The following is a 21,941-nucleotide window of genomic DNA, read 5'->3' on the forward strand; positions in this document are numbered from 1 at the left end:
TTGTGGTAGGATGTTTTGGTAAGTCATTGTAAGCACTGTTTGACGCACTGGCTGTATAATTCGGCTGTGTCCAAGTCACAGTCAGTCTCTGTTTCCTAATGAGAATGCTGTTAGCAAGAGCAGTGCTTTTTTGTTTTACCACAGTGAGTGAGTGCAGTGCCATTTTGGTGACATCCTTCTCCTTTCTCTCCCCCACACAGCGCTGACAGGAGGGCAGCCCACGCAAGGGAGCCAAGATGGCCGAGCGCCCGGGAGCAGACTCAGAAGAGCGGCCGAGGAGTCCTACTGGGCCTATTCAGGTGTGTGTGTTAATGTAGAATGGTTCTTACTCTCTCTCTCTGTCTGTCTCTCTCTGTCCCTCCCCCTTCTCCTTCTCTCCTCTCTCTCCCTCTTCCTTCGCCTATCCTCCCTGTTCTTTAGAGCCCTGGCCTCAGGGATTCTCTGGGCTTTTTATTTTATGAATGTTTCTGTGGAGAAAAAGTGACTTCTTTTGTCCCTCTGAGCGATATTTGCAGAGGAGGAGCATTAATATTTTACTGTGCAACCAAGCCTCGGGCAACAAATGATCTTTATTTTTTTAATATATTTCTGTTCCCATGTCTACTCTAATTGTAGCCCGACGCTGCATTAAAGCCAGGGGCTCGTGGCAAAGTAGAGCTGGTGACAGATTCACTTAGCGAGCTGGGTATTGATGCTTAGATCTATTAATGGTGTTTTGTGTCATGGCACGCATAATATTAAAGGCTTATATAAGACTCTGATGTAACTGTGGGTGTAATTTCAGCAAGAAGAAAACAATACAGATTGTGTAGGACAGTCACAGAATTCTTTCTGAACAAACGGATAGGCTGGTGCTATAGCAGGTACTGGAGTGAGTGAGTGAGTGAGTGAGAGAGAGAGAGAGAGAGAGAGAGAGAGAGAGAGAGAGAGAGAGAGAGAGAGAGAGAGAGAGAGAGCTGAGGATAGTAGGTTATGCTTGGTTTGAGAATGCTGATGGCTCCAAACCCTTTCATGTGAATCAGCGGTGGCACTCTGGCAGCCCACCCTGATATTTAATAATCACATCAGTCCCTGTGGGGCCTGGTCACCCACTGCTATTGCTCCTCTCAAACAGCTGAGAGCCTCCTTATACCTCGCTATACTAGCAGCAACCACAGACCTGTCACTAATACTGAACTGCATCTCTCTCTCTCCTCTCTCTCCTCTCTCTCCTGTCTCTCCTCTCTCTCTCTCTGGGCCTTAGGGACATGAAGGAGAGGAGAGGCAGTATGTAGGGCTGTCCCTAGATATTGCCTGAGTTTGTGCACAGCTCTAAGCTCTCATCTCTCTCTGCGTGTTAATGCGTCATTGTCTCTGGTGGGCTGATGGGGCAGTCTGCTATGCCTCAGTGAGGTAGCCATTCTGGAATCTGTCATCTGAATATATACTGGTGGATCTGATTACCAGGTTGCGAAGTGATGACTTCACCAATATTGGATGCCTTATTACACCAGTGGATATGTTATTATTTGGATGTCTGTTATTCTTTAGAAGTTGTATACATAAATGATGACTTAAGAAACTGTCATTGAAATGTGTTCGGATCAACTGTAATTGTGTTGGTACTAGGGCTTTCAAACAATTTAGAACATTTAATCGAGTTAATCTTAGGATTTACTCTTATTAAGGATCTACGGGATCGGTGTCCCTTGTTGCTAACATGCGCTAATGTGACTAGAATTACGTTGTAAGTAACAGCACACTTTTCAGGACATAGACAAGCTTAAATTCTTCTTAATCTAACTGCACTGTCCAATTTACAGTAGCTATTACAGTGAAGAAATACCATGCTATTGTTTGAGTAGAGTGCACAACAACCAAAAACTTTTATCACGGCAACTGGTTTGATACATTCACCTCTGAAGGTAAATAATGTACTTACATTCAGTAATCTTGCTCTGATTTGTCATCCTGAGGGTCCCAGAGATAAAATGTAGCATAGTTTTGTTTGATAAAATCAATGTTTATATTCATATGTAGGAACTGGGTTCTACAGTTTGAACCCCTGACGATTGAACCCCTTACGATTAATAAATGTAGCTGTAATTTACAATTTTTTATACAAAAGGCATTGACATCTTGATTTTGTCCAAAGTTAGTCAACAAAGTCAGATAAATTGATAAAGCACAATTTCTTTACCCTCAATGTCAACTTGTTTTGACATTGCATTGTTGTTTTTAGATGTATAGTGTCACATTCTGACCAGTGAAAAGGGTCATTTCCCATAGTAGAATGGTCAGGGCGTGGCAGGGGGGTTGTTTTGTGTGTTTTGGGGTTTTTTGGTTCTAGGGGAATTTGTTCTAGTTTGCTATTTCTATGTTTCGTTTTCCATGTTTGGCCGAGTATGGTTTCCAATCGGAGGCAGGTGTCTTTCGTTGTCTCTGATTGGAAGCCATACTTAGGCAGCCTGTTTTCCTTTGGGTTTTGTGGGTGGTTGCTTTCTGTTTAGTGTGTTAGTATACCTGACAGAACTGTTTGGCTGTCGTTTGTTTTTCTTTGTGAAGTGCTTTCATTAAAAGTAAAAGATGAGCACTCAACACGCTGCGCCTTGGTCTCTTCAATACGACGCCTGTGACATATAGATTGTGTATTTTGTATGTTCTCACTGTATTTGGAAGACTTTCAGACAATGCAATTAGTCACAAACAAAAAAATGGGGAACTAAAAATACAAAAAGTTAACTCAAGTTATCTGATTAATAACTCTTACAGCCCTAGACTTGGCACCCTTATGGCCATTTTTGGCCATTCGTTGTATACAGTCAGGTCCATAATTATTGAGCAAAGAAGACTGAATAATAAATCAGACAAATACTGAGCTATATTCCATGCTCATTTTTTTGTTGAAATTATATTCTAAATGGCATTGGCACTTGGATTGGAACCGGTGCTTTGGTCGGATGATATGAAAATAGAGCTCTTTGGCCACGCACACCAGTGGTGGGTTTAGCATTGAAAAACAGAAGCATATGCAGAAAAGAACCTCATACCTACGGTAAAATATGGTGGTGGATCTTTGATGTTTTTGGGCAATTTTACTTCCACTGGTCCTGAGGCCCTTGGTAAGGTCAACGGCATCATAAACTTTTCCAGTACCAGGACATTTTAGCCAAAACTCTGGATGCCTCTGCCAGGAGGCTGACACTTGGCCACAAGTGGATCCTCCAGCAAGACAATAACCCCCAACACTAATCAAAACCTACAAAGAAATGGTTAATTGAGCGCAAAATCAACATTTTGCCATGGCCATCTCAGTCTCCTGACTTGAACCCTGTTGAAAACCTGGGGTTTGAATTGAGGAGGGCAGTCCATAACATCAGACGAAGGATATCAAGGATCTGGAAAACCTGAACATACATGTCATGGCTCATATCAGAATTACTGCCTGAAAGTGAGGCGTCTGAGGCCTTAATTAAGATATTCAGTATGAACCAAACAAATGTCCCCGGGTGAGTAATGCCCTCCAGTCTACATAATTACAAGTGCTTTTCCATATATTTTAAGAGGCCTTTTTCTGACTGAAACACCGAGGCCAGATCAATAGGCCCTCCCTCATGCCTTCTCTCCTACACGCCGCTACAAAGTTCACATTAAGGTGGATTTGATGGAAAGTTCCACTTTTCCACATAAAAAAATTATTTGCTCAATGGCACTATAAATCACCCTCCCTCCCCTCACCCCCAACTTGCTGGATATTAATTTTGAATCCCTTGTAGCCTCATTACTTCTGGCTTCAATGGGAGACGTACCCTAATTTATGAGATAGAGAATTCACCATATTGTCCGTTTCATATCAGTCCTCATAGCCCATTTCACATTCACTGGCAGGCTTGAGTTGAGGGCTCTCTAGGTTTTGTGTGCAGCCTTGAAGAAAATACATGAAGATGGAAATTGTACTGTAGTTTAACTTTAGAGGATTAAGGGCTGTGACTTAAATAACAACTCACAAAGATAGTCATTTCTGTGAGGATGTTAAACAAAATATTTTTTTTTTCTTTAGTATGCTGCTTACTCAGTAGGCCTATGCTTAAATCCACTCTAAGTCCTTGGATTCTAAGAGTGTGCCTTTACTTCTTATGAGTGTTTGTACACGTATTTTCTGTGTGTATTTCTGAGGACGTGTAAATATGCTTTGGAGTGGATCCTCTATGCATATTCAGTAGTATGCTGTAGTAGGGGACACAGAAAAACTGCATTGGATCAACCTTGAATCTGCAGTGCTCCACTTGTCCTAAAATGCACTTAAGGGTGTTTCCTAATGGATTAATATGCACATTATTTACTGAATGGGGTCTTCAGACCAGGTCATTCGTGTAAGGTGTGATGGGTTATGTATTATCCAACACCTTTTAGTGATTGCATCAGCACTCAGGGGAATTACATGTAATTTGAGATCTAGCAGAGTTATGACAATGGCAGGGCATCTGGTTACCATGCCAACCTTTACAGAACTGCCTGCCATAGAGGTTCTGAAATGACATTAGGACAATCACAGACTTGCCTGTCAACAGCAGTCCTCATCGTATACAATAATATGAAATGAAGATGGAGAAATTAGTATTATTTAATCAATTCTGCCCACGCAAAAAACAGAGAAATAAATCTTGTTAGCACAGGTGGTCATTGGTCACTGATACATCTCTTCCAGCTCTGTATAATTATTTTTTCAAATGAAAATTATGACAGTAAATCTCAGCAAGACAAAAATAATGGTGTTCCAAAAATGGTCCATTTGCCAGGACCACAAATACTAATTCCATCTAGACACCGTTTCCCTAGAGCACACAAAAAACTATACATACCTCGGCCTAAACATCTGCCCTTTATGGTTGTGAGGTCTGGGGTCCATTCACCAACCAAGAATGAACAAAATAGGACTAACACCACATTGAGACTCTGCATGCAGAATTCTGCAAAAATATCCTCTGTGTACAACGTAAAACCTAAAATAATGCATGCAGAGCAGAATTAGGCCGATACCCGCTAATTACCAAAAAAGAGCTGTTAAATTCTACAACCACCTAATGTAAAAGGAAGCGATTCCCAAACCTTCCTTAACAAAGCCATCACCTACAGAGAGATGAACCTGGAGAAGAGTCCCCTAAGCAAACTGGTCCTGGGGCTCTGTTAACAAACACAACTAGAGCCCCAGGACAACAACACAATTAGATCCAACTAAATCATGAGAAAACAAAAGAGAAGTACTTGACACATTGGAAAGAATTAACAAAAAACGGAGCAAACTAGAATGCTATTTGGCCCTAAACAGAGTACACAGTGGCAGAATATCTGACCCAAAATTAAGGAAAGCTTTGACTATGTACTAACTCAGTGAGCATAGCCTTGCCAGGTCTGCCGTAGGCAGGCTACTGTATGTGCACACTGCCCACAAAATGAGGTGGAAACTGAGCTGCACTTCCTAACCTCCTGCCAAATGTATGACCATATTAGAGACACATACTTCCCTCAGATTACACAGACCCACAAAGAATTTGAAAACAAATCCAATTTTGATAAACTCCCATATCTATTGGGTGAAATACCACAGTGTGAAATCACAGCAGTAATATTTGTGACCTGTTGCCACAAGAAAAGGGCAATCAGTGAAGAACAAACACCATTTTAAATACAACCCATATTTACGTTTATTTATTTTCCCTTTTGTACTTGCACATCGTTAGAACACTGTATAGAGACATAATATGACATTTGAAACGTCTCTATTCTTTTGGAATGTTTACTGTTCGTTTTTATTGTTTATTTCACTTGTGTTCATTATCTATTTCACTGGCTTTGGCAATGTAAACATATGTTTCCCATGCCAATAAAGCCCCTTAAATTGAAATGTAATTGAGAGAGTGAGAGAGATGTTGTGTCAAGGCAGCTGAATGTTTAGAACGGAGGGCTGAGGGCAGCCTAACAGAATGAAAAACAAAGCCTCAAACCTGACTTGGCATGCTGATGAGAGCAGCTTCCTAGTGTGGTGTTCAAGTCCTCTTTTCTCTCACTCCCAGCTCTACTTTTCCCTGTCTGTGGTGGCACATCTCAATCTCTCTTTCAAGCTGTCTGTCTTTCACACTCTACTATGTCAGTCAGTGTTTGCTTGTATGGTACCCTTTAGCTGGCTTTAGTTGTGATACAGGAACTGTGTCTGGTATCTCTGAATGGCGCCACCTGCTCTCAGGGTATACAATTTTTTGGTTATTTTTTTCAACCTTTATTTAACCAGGTAGGCCAGTTGAGAACAAGTTCTCATTTACAACTGCGATCTGGCCAAGATAAAGCAAAGCAGTTCGACAAAAACAACAACACAGAGTTACACATGGGATAAACAAACGTACAGTCAATAACGCAATAGAAAAATCTATGTACAGTGTGTAAGGCAATAAATAGGCCATAGTGGCGAAATAATTACAATTTGGCATTAACTACTATAGCTAATACATCAGAGGACTGATAGCCTAGCTCTGCTGTAGCTCTCTCTCTTTGTGCTAAGGATTTTTACCTATGCAAATACATCATGTGACATAGTGCTGTAACAGAAACAGGAAGTGGGAATGAAGGTGTTAAAATTAGGGTTGAGGTGGAGGATGAAAACAAGAGTGAAGAATGAAAACAAGAATGACAGGAGTGAAAGCAAATAAGAGCGATGGAGAGAGAGTAAATTAATTAATGAGAGAGAAAGCCCTCCCTCTCTGGCTCTGTAAGGCGTGTTGTCTTTCATTCATGAATGTGGCTCGCAGAGCGTGTCTGTGCTGTGTTTAAGTATGTACGGCATCAGAGCAGCATGGCCCATCATGAGGCCGCTCTAATAGAATGACCCAGCTCTACTGACAGCAGCACACTCCTGCAAATGGAGCTGCACATCTGCCACTGTACTGCAGTAATTGTGCAATTTACTGTACAGCCAATATCCCGCCATCCTAATTGAATATGACTTTGTACTGTTTGAGTAATCTCTCCATTTTAGACCCTGACCTCAGGCATGCTTCAGCTCCGGATACAGCGGATGGGAGAGGAAGACAGAGAGGGAGAGGTAAAGCGAGAGAGGAGAGAAGGACCGAGAGGGAGAGATGTGAGATAGAGGCAGAGAGAAGGATAGAGAGAGGGAGTGGCGTGAGGTAGAGGCGTGAGGTAGAGGTGTCCGATAAAGCATGTAGGTCACATTGAGAGGCGGTGGGTTCCTGGCGATGACATCACTACCATCACCATCACTGCTGCTGCTAACACCTTACCAAGGACAAACCGTTCACTTGACACATAGAAAAAGGGAGAGAGAGAAAGAGGGAGGCTGAGGAAGAGAGAGTCAAGGGAGGGAAAGGCTGAGGGAAAGATGGAGGAGGGGTGGAGGTAGAGCGATGAGACCAAAACCAGATGGCTCTGTTTGGCTGCCTGGCTGAGTGAATCCTGTGTTTGTTTCAAGTGTTTGGGCTTGTTTTTCTACTGGTTTTAGTCCTCCTGACTGTTTGTGGGTGGCTGGGCCTGTAAGTGGGTTATAAAGATCAACATCACTCCAATCAGAACAGAAGATGGTGGATGGATTTGGAATGTAGATGACCCATTATCCTACCTCCCTCTCCCCTCCTCTACTCTCCTCTCTTTCCTCCTCTCCTCTCATTCCTCAGCACAGAAAATACTGTTCCAGTGTTAGAGAAGGGAATGATGGATGGATGGATGGATGGATGGATGGAGGGATGGATGGAGGGAGGGAGGGAAGAAGGGGAGGAAAAGTGCAGGGGGGGATTTGAGGAGTAATTAAAGCTGGTTTTGACTTAATCGCAGATTATCCATTATATCGACCAGATACTCAAGTGGCAACTCTCACGATTAAAATAAATGTCTTGAAAAATTGAAGGCAGTTGGGAGGAGGCAAGATCAGGTGGGACCATTTTAGCCAATGAGAGGGCAGATATGAGTGTGAACAACAGGCACAAATCCGATATAAAGTGTTTTTTTCTCAAAGATGCCGGGATGTCATGTGTCCTACTTATATCAATCATTAGACTTGTAGCAACCTAAGAATTACGAAACTTATATTTGATCAAATAAGCCACATGTATCAAATAAGCCATTACATTTTTTGTTGACCAAATTCGACACTCTCATTGACTATGCAAAAACTCCTCACTTGTTGAGGCCAAAAAATGGAAAAGACAGATTTTGGGCCTAGTTATCCCTCTCGCTTCGCCTCTTCCTCTCTGACCTAATTAAATCTCTCTTCTTGACGTACACACAGGGGGAGGCTTGGAAGTAAGATTTGTATTACGTAAGATGTGCAGAATAAGATATTACATGGAGTTCTTTAAACACGCCAGCTTATTAGTAATGCAAAGCCTTAGGCTGCATTAGGATGAATTATATAATTGCCATCATTTTCATAAATGCATGGAAACATTCAGCTGTCAGCCAGCAAACTGAGCTGCTCACCAACTATTCATATGGATGACTTTATATACACTATATATACAAAAGTATGTGGACACCCCTTCAAATTAGCGGATTCTGCTATTTCAGCCACACCCGTTGCTGACAGGTGTATAAAATCGAGCGCACAGCCATGCAATCTCCATAGACAAACATTGGCAATAGAATGGCCTTACTGAAGAGCTCAATGTGACATCGTCATAGGATGCCACCTTTTCAACAAGTCAGTTCATCACATTTCTGCCCTGCTAGAGCTGCCCCTGTCAACTATAAGTGCTGTTATTGTGAAGTGGAAACGTCTAGGAGCAACAGCGGCTAATCCGTGAAGTGGCAGGCCACACAAGCTCACAGAACGGGACCGCGGAGTGCTGAAGCGCATAGCCTGTAAAAAATAGTCTGTCCTCGGTTACAACACTCACTACGGACTTCCAAACTGCCTCTGGAAGCAACGTCAGTTCAAGAACTGTTTGTCTGGAGCTTCATGTAATGGGTTTCCATGGCCGAGCAGCCGCACACGAGCCTAAGTTCAAAATGCGCAATACCAAGCGTTGGCTGGAGTGGTGTAAACCTTGCTGCCATTGGACTCTGGAGCAGTGGAAACGCGTTCTCTGGAGTGATGAATCACGCTTCACCATCTGGCAGTCCGTTGGACGAATCTGGGTTTGGCGGATGTGCCAACTGTAAAGTTTGGTGGAGGAGAAATAATGGTCTGAGGCTGTTTTTCATGGTTCGGTCGATGCCCCTTAGTTCCAGTGAAGGGAAATCTTAACGCTACAGCATACAATTACATTCTAGATGATTCTGTGCTTCCAACTTTGTGGCAACAGTTTGGGCAAGGTCCTTTCCTGTTTCAGCATGATAATGCCCCTGTGCACAAAGTGAGGTCCATGGTTTGTTAAGATCGGTGTGGAAGAACCTGACTGGCCTGCACAGAGCCCTGACCTCAATCCCTCCGACCCTTATTGGAATGAATTGGAACGCCAACTGCGAGCCAGGCCTAATCGCCCAACATCAATGCCCGACCTCATTAATGCTCTTATGGCTGAATGGAAGCAAGTCCCCGCAGCAATGTTCCAACATCAAGTGGAAATCCTTCCCAGAAGAGTGGAGGCTGTTATAGCAGCAAAGAGGGGACCAACTCCATATTAATGCCCATGATTTTGGAAAGAGATGTTTTGGTCATGTAGTGTAGTATCCACAATCATTCTATCAACAGACGATCAAGATTTGTTTAAGCTTACACAAATACTATTTCTCTGAATAGGTTGATTAAATTGGCCTCAAGATCAGGCAAGTGCAATAGAATGGAGTGCATGAGATCAGATCAAGTGGTGTGTGTGTGGATAAATGCAGGGGGGTGGTGGGGGCCGAGTGGGGCTCTGTGCAGGCCTGCTTAATGACTCAAAACTGGAGCCTCTCATGAAAGGAAAGAGGGAAATCATGGATAGAGCTAAATATAGGAGACAGGAAGAGAGAGATGAGGGAGAGAGCGATGGGAAGTAGATGGTGATCACTCTTTAGTGTTTAATCTGCAGTTGGAGAGTGGTTGGAGAGAGTGTGTGTGCGTGGGCTGGATGTGGATGCCTTCCAGAGGAGTAAGTATAACACAAATGCTTGGTTAGGCTAATCTGATCTGTGGTATAAGGTGGTGGTTAGGAGCTGTGTGTATGTGTTTGTGTGTCTGCTTGCTTGTGTGTATTTGTTTGTGTGTGTTTGGTTATAGTTTCTCTCTGCTGTGCAGCTGAAAAGCAGCAAATGGATTAGCCAGGGCCACACATTGTGAAATTGATTAAAGTTTATTTCAAGCTTTAGTACTCTGGGCCATTACTCATAACAGGGCTGGTAATATCGCCACACACAGAGCCTCTAGGGAGACTGAGGGAGCATCATATCTCTCTATAAAGCAGAGGAGGGCTGTGTGTGCCCGAGTGTGTGTGCCTGTGTGTGCCCGTGTGTGTGTGTGTGTGTGTGTGTGTGTTTGTCTGTGTGTATGTGGCTTTCAGAGTAAAAGGTGGACAGTGAAAGGGGGTGAGTGGAGAGTAAATACAGTATATTTGGCAGGGCAAGGGTGTGAACAGATTAAGTGTGGGAGCAGAGGGGGGAATATGAGGAAGATGTAGCTGAATAAGGGATGAGTGGAAATGCCAAGTTTAATGTGAGCTTGCCTCTGTGTGGTCTGGTAAACATCGCCTTCGGAGGAAGATCCCTGGAGAGGTAACAGTGGTGCACACCAGATTATGAGGTGTGTGTGTGTAGGTGTGTTCCAGTGGAGGCTGCTGAGGGGAGGAAGGCTCATAATAATGGCTGGAACGGAAACCATGTGTTTGATGTATTTGATACCATTCCACTAATTCCGCTCCGGCTATTACCACGAGCCCGTCTTCCCCAATTAAGGTGCCACCAACCTCCTGTGGTTTGTTCGTTAATTTATGAAAAGGTTTAAGTCGTAAGCATGTTTCAGTTCGGCTGGCGGCTAGCCGAAGTTGGCTAAGTGAAACCGAACAAGGTTGCTCGCATACTCCCTTATTAAAAGACCTTCATTTAAAAAACGAAAAAGAAGCAGCAATAGTACTGTTTGTCCATTTTAAAATGCAGTAGCCAGCATACACTTCCTCAAAATAGTCCCAATTAATCTAAAATAACTCAGGAAATCTGGCACAAATTTGGGCGTTTTTGCCAAGGAGATCTTAGTCGCGCAATTTTACGTCAAACTAAGATGTTTGGTGCAGTATTTCTCAATGAAAAAAAATGCAGGTAAACAAGTCGTCTCTCGTTGAATGACAACATTGACCAATACGCTGACTCGGTGTGCGAGTTCATTAATAAGTGCATCGGTGATGTCGTACCAACAGCGTCTATTAAAAACATTCCCCAACCAGAAACCGTGGATTGATGGCAGCATTCGCGCAAAACTGAATGCGCGAACCACTGCTTTTAATCAGGGCAAAGTGACCGGAAACATGACCAAATATAAACAGTGTAGCTATTCCCTCCGCAAGGCAATCAAAGAAGCTAACCGTCAGTACAGAGACAAAGTGGAGTCGCAATTCAACCGCTCAGACACGAGAGGTATGTGGCAGGGTCTACAGTCAATCACGGACTACAAAAGAAAAATCAGCCCCGTCGCGGATCACGATGCCTTGCTCCCAGACAGACTAAACAAGTTTTTTGCTCGCTTTGAGGACAATACAGTGCCACTAACACGGCCCGCTACCAAAACCTGCGGGCTCTCCTTCACTGCAGCCAACATGAGTAAAACATTTAAACGTGTTAACCCTTGCAAGGCTGCAGGCCCAGACGGCATCCCCGGCCGCGTCCTCAGAGCATGCGCAGACCAGCTGGCTGGTGTGTTTACAGACATATTCAATCAATCCTTATCCCAGTCTGTTGTCCCCACATGCTTCAAGAGGGCCACCATTGTTCCTGTTCCCAAGAAAGCTAAGGTAACTGATCTAAATGACTACCGCCCTGTAGCACTCACTTCCGTCATCATGAAGTGCTTTGAGAGACTAGTCAAGGACCATATCACCTCCACCCTACCTGACACCCTAGACCCAGTCCAATTTGCTTACCAACCCAATAGGTCCACAGACGACGCAATCGCCATCACACTGCACACTGCCCTAACCCATCTGGACAAGAGGAATACCTATGTAAGAACTGTTCATCGATTACAGCTCAGTATTAACCTCTATGGGCTAGGTGGGACGTTAGCGTCCCCCCCGTGGTGCACTCCATCAACAGCAGGTGCATTTCAAGAGCGGCAAATTTGAAACCAAATAAATGTCAAAATTCAAATTTTTCAAACATACAACTATCTTACACCCTTTGAAAGATAAACATCTCCTTAATCTAACCACGTTGTCCGATTTCAAAAAGGTTTTACGGCGAAAGCATAAAGTTAGATTATGTTAGGAGAGTACATTGACAATAGCTGTGTGTAATGTTTTGTCAATTCAAAGACAGGGTCACCAAAACCATAAAACCAGCTAAAATGATGCACTAACCTTTTACAATCTCCAACAGATGACACTCCTAGGACATTATGTTAGACAATGCATGCATTTTTAGTTCTATCAAGTTCATATTTATATCCAAAAACAGCGTTTTACTATGGCATTGATGTTGAGGAAATCGTTTCCCTCCAATAACCCGGCAGTCAAGTCAGCACCACAAATTAAATAATTAAAATTAGAAAACATTGGTAAAATATTATATTGTCATTTAAAGAATTATAGATTTACATCTCTTGAACGCAATCAACTTGCCAGATTTAAAAATAACCTTACTGGGAAATCACACTTTGCAATAATCTGAGCACTGCGCCCAGAAAAATATGCTTTGCTATACAGACAAACGGCCATGTTGGAGAGATCTAAAATCGAAAATACTATGTAAATAATCCATTACCTTTGATTCTCTTCATCAGATGTCACTTCCCGGAATTCCCAGGTCCATAACGAATGTAGTTTTGTTCAAAAAAGCTCATCATTTATATCCAAAAAGATCCGTGTTGTTAGCACATGATCTAAGCCAGCCGGACTTCTCGTCATGAACGAGGGGGAAAAATATATTTACGTTCGTTCAAACATGTCAAACGTTGTATAGCATAAATCATTAGTGCCTTTTTTAACCAGAACATGAATAATATTCAAGGTGGACGAATGCATTCTCTTTTATAACGTATTGGAATGAGGGTACCCAACATGAACTCGCGCCAGAGTCTAATCGGCCATCACCGTTCCATGGCTCTTGTTCGGTCAGATCTCACAGTAAAAGACTCAAAACACTTTGTAAAGGCTGGTGACATCTAGTGGAAGCAATAGGAAGTGCCAAAACATTAATCAACCCCTGTGTGTTTCAATGGCATAGGCTTAAAGGTAATTCAACACATCAGGTATCCACTTCCTGTCAGAAAATGTCTCAGGGTTTTGCCTGCCAAATGAGTTCTGTTATACTCACAGACACCATTCAAACAGTTTTAGAAACTTTAGGGTGTTTTCTATCCATATATAATAAGTATATGCATATTCTAGTTACTGGGTAGGATTAGTAACCAGATTAAATCGGGTACGTTTTTTTATCCAGCCGTGAAAATACTGCCCCCTAGCCCCAACAGGTTAAACACCATAGTACCCTCCAAACTCGTCATTAAGCTCGAGACCCTGGGTCTCGACCCGCCTGTGCAACTGGGTCCTGGACTTCCTGACGGGCCGCCCCCAGGTGGTGAGGGTAGGTAACAACATCTCCACCCCGTTGATCCTCAACACTGGGTCCCCACAAGGGTAAGTTCTCAGCCCTCTTCTGTACTCCCTGTTCACCCACGACTGCGTGGCCATGCACGCATCCAACTCAATCATCAAGTTTGCAGACGACACTACAGTGGTGGGCTTGATTATCAACAACGACGAGACAGCCTACAGGGGGGGAGGTGAGGGCCCTCGGAGTGTGGTGTCAGGAAAATAACCTTGCACTCAATGTCAAAAAAACAAAAGAGATGATCGTGGACTTCAGGAAACAGCAGAGGGAGCAGCCCCCTATCTACATTGACGGGACAGAAGTGGAAAGGGTGGAGAGTGTTAAGTTCCTCGGCGTACACATCACGGACAAGCTGAAATGGTCCACCCACACAGACAGCGTGGTGAAAAAGGCGCAGCAGCGCCTCTTCAACCTCAGGAGGCTGAAGAAATTCGGCTTGTCACCAAAAACACTCACAAACTTTTACAGATGCACAATCGAGAGCATCCTGTCACCGCCTGGTACGGCAGCTGCTCCGCCCTTAACCGGAAGCCTCTCCAGAGGGTAGTGAGGTCTGCACAACACATCACTGGGTGCAATCTACCTGCCCTCCAGGACACCTACACCACCCGATGTCACAGGAAGGCCAAAAATATCATCAAGGACAGCAACCACCCGAGCCACTGCCTGTTCACCCCGCTAACATCCAGAAGGCGTGGTCAGTACAGGTGCATCAAAGCTGGAACCGAGAGACTGAAAAACAGCTTCTGTCTCAAGGCCATCAGACTGTTAAACAGCCATCACTAACATTGAGTGGCTGCTGCCAACATACTGACTCAACTCAAGCCACTTTAATAATGGGAAAATTGATGTAATCAATTTATCACTTGCCACTTTATATTATTTATATTAGATAATGTTTACATAACCTACATTATTCATCTCATATGTATATACTGTACGCCATACCATCTACTGCATCTTGCCATCTTGATGTAATTAGATGTATCACTAGCCACTTTAAGCAATGCCACTTTATATAATGTTTTCATAACCTACATTACTCATCTCATATGTATATACTGTACTCTATACCATCTACTGCATCTTGCCATCCTGATGTAATGTATCACTAGCCACCTTAAACAATGCTGCTTTATATGTTTTCATACCCTACAATACTCATCTCATATGTATATACTGTACTCCATACCATCTACTACATCTTGCCTATGCCGTTCGGCCATCACTCATTTATATATTTTTATGTACATACTCGTATTCATTCCTTTACACTTGTGTGTACAAGATAGTTGTTGTGGAATTGGTAGATTAGTTGTTAGATATTACTGCATGGTCGGAACTAGAAGCACAAGCATTTCGCTACACTTGGATTAACACCTGCTAACCATGTGTATGTGACAAATAAATTTGATTTGATTTGAACAAAGACTTTATTAAAGAATCCCTACTGTTGACTAATCACAGACGTAGGGGCGTAGACTTCGTTTCCAAACTTTGGCTTGCCTCTAGAAATAAATGTGTCTGCCCGAACAGCCCCCCCAAAAAACTCACGAAAGTCCAAAACAAACATAAATGTCACAAAATGTCGTCATAATATATATACGAACCCTTCCGAACTGTTTAAACTGGGAAGCATGCGGACGCCTTTAGACATGAACACACACACGCTTTGACAGAGTGTGTGTGTGTGTTACTTTTGCCCTTAAAGCGCACACTCTGAGTTGTCGCTCAAACAGTCTGCTATGCTCAGAGCGTGATTCTGATCCTGGTAGTGCAGAGACAGCATCACCCCCCACACACCACAGTGGCCCATTAGAGCATCCAGTGGTAACCCCCCTGTCCTTCATAGAGAGGATCTTGCCGTTGGTTCCTACTAGTGTTGATACCCCTCTGCAGAGTGATCTACTTCCCCAGGTCAGGTCTGTGAGTTTGAGGTGGAAGCAGAGCTGGGATGTGTTAGACTCTTGAGCTCTCTGGAACACCATCTCTCTTCCTCGCTGGTGGACTTTATGAAAGAGAGCGAGCGAGAGAGAGAGCAACGCACGTTACAGCTTACCAATTACCAATACCTGCTTCTCCCTCTTTCCCCTTATCTTCCTGCTACTGCTGGGACTTTGAAAAGAGGTGTGTGTGTGTGTGTGTGTGTGTGTGTGTGTGTGTGTGTGTGTGTGTGTGTGTGCGTGCATGTGTGAGCGTGTGTGAAAGCTTTGAAGGGAGGGAGTGTGTTGGTGTGTGTGTGTGTGTGTGTGTGTGTGGAATGGTCGCTGGTGTCTGACTGATAGTGAACCACGTTCTGCCTTCTGTCTCATTCATCTGCTGTTGACATTCAATGCGATTTCCTCTGTGAGGGGAGTGATGCGTCGCCTTATTAATTATGCCTGAAATATTAAAAAGACTTCATCATGCATGAATTATTAATTCATTTCGCTGAGATCATGTTGGCGAAATATTTCCCGGTTTTGTCGTACATCATCCTGGAGGGACGGCGGGAGGAAGGAGATGGCATCCCAGTAAACAGACTGAGGAGGTGTGTGTGTGTGTGTGTGTGTGTGTGTGTGTGTGTGTGTGTGTGTGTGTGTGTGTGTGTGTGTGTGTGTGTGTGTGTGTGTGTGTGTGTGTGTGTGTGTGTGTGTGTGTGTGTTCTTGCTTGAGTTAGTGTGTTCATGTTTAATAAACAGAGCAGGTTGCTTCACTCATAAAATATTTTTGAGCTTCTCCCCTTTTCCTTCTCTTTTTTCCTCAATCTCTCTGAAGGTCTCTGATTAGATGCTCCAAATGGATGTAAACATACAACTTCAAGGTCACATGTCAAGTATAATTTCTTTCAGTTGGAATGTCTACTAATTCTAATTCTATACATAGCAATTATCCCATATTATCCCATATCTTCATAGGCAGAGTGTGAAAGGGGAACTTCACAAGGATATTGGTTAGGCAAGGTGATAGGGAGGAGAGATGTGAGAAAGACAGAGGCAGAGAGAAACTCATTCATACCTCCAGTAGTTTAACATGCAGCTCAGGTCCAGGAGAGTTTAGAGATGTCATTAGTCTCCTAAAGCCTGATGGTAACTATCGCAAAGAGTGAAAGGAAACACAATTAAAATCAATTGAAAAGGGAAAAGCATCGGCCTTAGACACCCCGATTGATCCTGTATTCAATGTTCTTATGGACGTTTTCCATTACATTGTAATTGTCAGTGTGGCAAGGATGAATACTTGGATAGTTTCACCCATTCATCTGCACTGGTGTAGCACACACACACTCTCACACACACACACACTCTCACACACACACACACTCTCACACACACACACTCTCACACACACACACTCTCACACACACACACACACATGCACATTTTTTTTTAATACCTTCTTTGGCACCAGTGTGACTTTTAGATGAGATGTCGTCCACCATCATAGTAATGACTTTAAATATACACTACATGGCCAAAGTATGTGGACTTCAAATGAGTGGATCCGGCTATTTCAGCCACACCAGTGTATAAAATCGAACACACAGCCATGCAATCTCCATAGACAACCATTGGCAGTAGAATGGCCATACTGAAGAGCTCAGTGACTTTCAATGTGGCACCATCATAGGATGCCAACTTTCCAACAAGTCAGTTCATCAAATGTATGCCCTGCTAGAGTGGCCCCAGTAAACTGTAAGTGCTGTTATTGTGAAGGGGAAATGTTTAGGAGCAACAATGGCTTAGCCACGAAGTGTTAGGCCACACAAGCTCACAGAACGAGTCTGCCGAGTGCTGAAGCGCATAGCGCGTAAAAATCGTCTGTCCTCGGTTGCTACACTCAATAACGAGTTCCAAACTGCCTCTGGAAGCAACGTCAGCACTTTAACTGTTTGTTGAGCATGGCCGAACAGCTGCACACAAGCCTAAGATTAAAATACACAATGCCAAGCGTCGGCTGGAGTGGAGTAAAGCTCGCCGCCATTGGACTCAGGAGCAGTAGAAATGTGTTCTTTGGAGTGATGAATCACGCTTCACCATCTGGCAGTCCAATGGACAAATCTGGGTTTTGCGGATGCCAGGAGAATACACAGTTCCAACTGTAAAGTTTGGTGGAGGAGGAATAATGGTCTGGGGCTGTTTTTCATGGTTCGGGCTAGGCCCCGTAGTTCCAGTGAAGGGATGACATTGACATTCTACATGATTCTGTGCTTCCAATTTTGTGGCAACAGTTTGGGGGAGGGCCTTTCCTTTTTCAGCATGTCAATGCCCCCATGCACAAAGCGAGGTCCATATAGAAATGGTTTGTCGAGATTGGTGTGGAAGAACTTGACTGGCCTGCATAGATCCTGACCTCAACTCCATCAAACACCTTTGGGATGAATTGGAACGCCGACTGCGAGCCAGGCCTAATCGCCCAACATCAGTGCCCAACCTTACTAGTGCTCTTGTGGCTAAATGGAAGCAAGTCCCCGCAGCAATGTTCCAACTTTTAGTGGAAATCCTTCCCAGAAGAGTGGAGGCTGTTACCGCAGCAAAGGTGGGACCAACTCCATATTTATGCCCATGATTTTGGAATGGGTGTACATATGGGAGGACAATAGATGTTGCCGTGTAAGGTATGTGTCTATGTGTTGGATGTTGCAGTGTAAGGTGTGTGTCTGTATTGTGCTGGGCTGTCTGTAGAACTCCTCTCTCTTTGACTTTGTAACTAAGGTAAAGCTCATGGGACTCAGGAGTGCTAATCTACACAGATTACTCTGGTCCCTCCTCACTGCTAGTGATGTTACTCTCTGTAGCCTGTTAATCTCCCCCTGCTGCATAGCCTTAAGTGCTACATGCTCTCTTTGGATGTGTTGTCAGACAGTTATTCAGTAAGATGTCTTCCATTTAGAGTTTGCACCTGAGGAAACTGAAGGGACTCTTGTAGAAATTGAACTACATTCCCCAGAGTTCCATTCTATTCAGTACACTATATATACATAAGTATGTGGACACCCATTCAAATGAGTGGTTTCGGCTATTTCAGCCAGACCCGTTGCTGACAGGAAGAGTGGAAGCTGTTTTAAAAAAATATATATATTTATTGTTTTTTTACCTTTATTTAACTAGGCAGGTCAGTTAAGAACAAATTCTTATTTTCAATGACGGCCTAGGAACAGTGGGTTAACTGCCTTGTGCTGTTATAGCAGCAAAGGGGGGACCAACTCCATATTAATGCCCATGATTTTGGAATGAAATATTTGACGAGCAGGTGTCCACATACAGTTGAAGTTGGAAGTTTACATACACCTTAGCCAAATACATTTAAACTCAGTTTTTCACAATTCCTGACATTTAGTCCTAGTAGAAATCTGCTGTATTAGGTCAGTTAGGATCACCACTTTATTTTAAGAATGTGAAATGTCAGAATAATTGTAGAGAGAATTATTTATTTCAACTTTAATTTCTTTCATCAAATTCCCAGTGGGTCAGAAGTTTACATGCACTCAATTTGTATTTGGTAGCATTGCCTTGAAATTGTTTAACTTGGGTCAAACGTTTCGGGTAGCCTTGCACAAGCTTCCCACAATAAGTTGGGTGAATTTTGGCCCATTCTTCCTGACAGAGCTGGTGTAACTGAGTCAGGTTTGTAGGCCTCCTTGCTTGCACACGCTTTTTCAGTTCTGCCCACACATTTTCTATAAGATTGAGGTCAGGGCTTTGTGATGGCCACTCCAATACCTTGACTTTGTTGTCCTTAGGCCATTTTGCCACAACTTTGGAAGTATGCTTTGTGTCATTGTCCATTTGGAAGACCCATTTGCGACCAAGCTTTAACTTCCTGACTGATGTCTTGAGATGTTGCTTTAATATATCCACATAATTTTCCTGTCTCATGATGCCATCTATTTTGTGAAGTGCACCAGTCCCTCCTGCAGCAAATCACCCCCACAACATGATGCTGCCACCCCTTTTCGGCTTGCAATCCTCCCCCTTTTTCCTCCAAACATAACGATGGTCATTATGGCCAAACAGTTCTATTTTTGTTTGATCAGACCAGAGGACATTTCTCCAAAAAGTACAATCTTTGTCTCCATGTGCCACAAACCGTAGTCTGGCTTTTTTATGGCGGTTTTAGAGCAGTGGCTTCTTCCTTGCTGAGCGGCCTTTCAGGTTATGTCTATATAGGACTCGTTTTACTGTGGATATAGATACATTTGTACCTGTTTCCTCCAGCGTCTTCACAAGGTCCTTTGCTGTTATTCTGGGATTGATTTGCACTTTTCACACCAAAGTACGCTCATCTCTAGGAGACAGAACGCGTCTCCTTCCTGAGCGGTATGTCGGCTGCGTGGTCCCATGGTGTTTATACTTGCATACTATTGTTTGTACAGATGAACGTGGTACCTTCAGGCGTTTGGAATTTGCTCCCAAGGATGAACCAGACTTGTGGAGGTCTACAATCTTTTTTCTGAGGTCTTGGCTGATTTCTTTTGATTTTCCCATGATGTCAAGCAAAGAGGCACTGAGTTTGAAGGTAGGCCTTGAAATACATCCACAGGTACACCTCCGATTGTCTCAAATTATGTCAATTAGCCTATCACAAGCTTCTAAAGTCATGACAACATTTTCTGGAATTTTCCAAGCTGTTTAAAGGCACAGTCAACTTAGTGTATGTAAACTTCTGACCCACTGGAATTGTGATACAGTGAATTATAAGTGATATAATCTGTCTGTAAACAATTGTTGGAAAAATTACTTGTGTCATGCACAAAGTAGATGTCCTAACCGACTTGCCAAAACTATAGTTTGTTAACAATACATTTTTGAAGTGGTTGAAAAACGAGTTTTAATGACTCCAACTGTATACTTTTGGTCATGTAGTGTATGTTTCAATTCGTATCCACTCACGAGTGCCGTACAAGCCATTGGTTTCAACTGTATACTTTTGGTCATGTAGTGTATGTTTCAATTCGTATCCACTCATGAGTGCCCTACAAGCCATTGGTTTCAATTGTATATTTTTGGTCATGTAGTGTATGTTTCAATTCGTATCCACTCATGAGTGCCCTACAAGCCATTGGTTTCAACTGTATACTTTTGGTCATGTAGTGTATGTTTCAATTCGTATCCACTCATGAGTGCCCTACAAGCCATTGGTTTCAACTGTATACTTTTGGTCATGTAGTGTATGTTTCAATTCGTATCCACTCATGAGTGCCCTACAAGCCATTGGTTTCAACTGTATACTTTTGGTCATGTAGTGTATGTTTCAATTCGTATCCACTCATGAGTGCCCTACAAGCCATTGGTTTCAACTGTATACTTTTGGTCATGTAGTGTATGTTTCAATTCGTATCCACTCATGAGTGCCCTACAAGCCATTGGTTTCAACTGTATACTTTTGGTCATGTAGTGTATGTTTCAATTCGTATCCACTCATGAGTGCCCTACAAGCCATTGGTAATGTAAGAGGCCTAATACGTTGGAGAGTTGTTTCATTGAGTGCATTCTTTAAGCACTAGAATTATGTTTTTCACTTATCCTGGACACCAAGCCATGATTGAAAATGGTGTGTAATTGTCTGAATGTTAGGTGACAACCTTACTCGGGCGTTGACAGGAGCCCTCTGTAAGGTAGAGATGACCCGTCCCTCTCATGCCACACACTCCCACCCTGACCCCTCCTTCCTTCAGCTTGCGATTTACAGCCATACTCACAGTCTGAGATGCCAGCAATGATGAGATTCCAGCAATGATGAGATTCCCAATAGACCATCACTCATAACCGTGTGTGTGTGTGTGTGTGTGTGTGTGTGTGTGTGTGTGTGTGTGTGTGTGTGTGTGTGTGTACAGAGGATGTCTAAGGGCAACCCAAGCTCTGATCACCTTTCCGCTCCTACCCTCCCACCATCAACTTAACTTGCCTCGGACATGCACAAGTGTCTACACACTAATTATTAATAATGTTGTGATCCCTCTTTATTAATAATGTTTTGATCTCTCATATCTCTCTCTCTCTCTCTCTCTCTCCATTCTTATCTTGATTAATCTTGGTTATCATCCAATGATCAGATCACAAATTTACACTGGCTCGGGGCCCCATCCATCTCTGTCTGAGTGATGTGTCAGTGTGGCTGAGCTACCTCCATCGCTCCCCGGCCCAGGTTCACCTCACACCGCAATCAACTTTTAATTTCCTATGATGTATTAAGCTGGCAGGAACCAATTTTGGAGCTTGAATTGGGCCCTAAATCAT

At 43.2% G+C, this 21,941-nt stretch overlaps 1 protein-coding gene across 3 annotated transcripts in view; it reads left to right on the forward strand.

Annotated features, from left to right (window-relative positions):
• Positions 1 to 21,941, forward strand: part of LOC106565854 (protein tyrosine phosphatase receptor type G) — a 337,499-nt gene that overhangs the window by 91,378 nt on the left and 224,180 nt on the right. For all 3 annotated transcript variants that reach the window (XM_014133453.2, XM_014133451.2, XM_014133452.2), the window contains exon 2: positions 201 to 299. In XM_014133453.2, the coding sequence (XP_013988928.1) occupies positions 201 to 299 (99 nt within the window). The remainder of the gene's footprint in view (positions 1 to 200; positions 300 to 21,941) is intronic.

The sequence above is a fragment of the Salmo salar genome, chromosome ssa12 (genome assembly GCF_905237065.1).
Source record: "Salmo salar chromosome ssa12, Ssal_v3.1, whole genome shotgun sequence".
In the NCBI taxonomy this organism is placed as follows: Eukaryota; Metazoa; Chordata; class Actinopteri; order Salmoniformes; family Salmonidae; genus Salmo; species Salmo salar.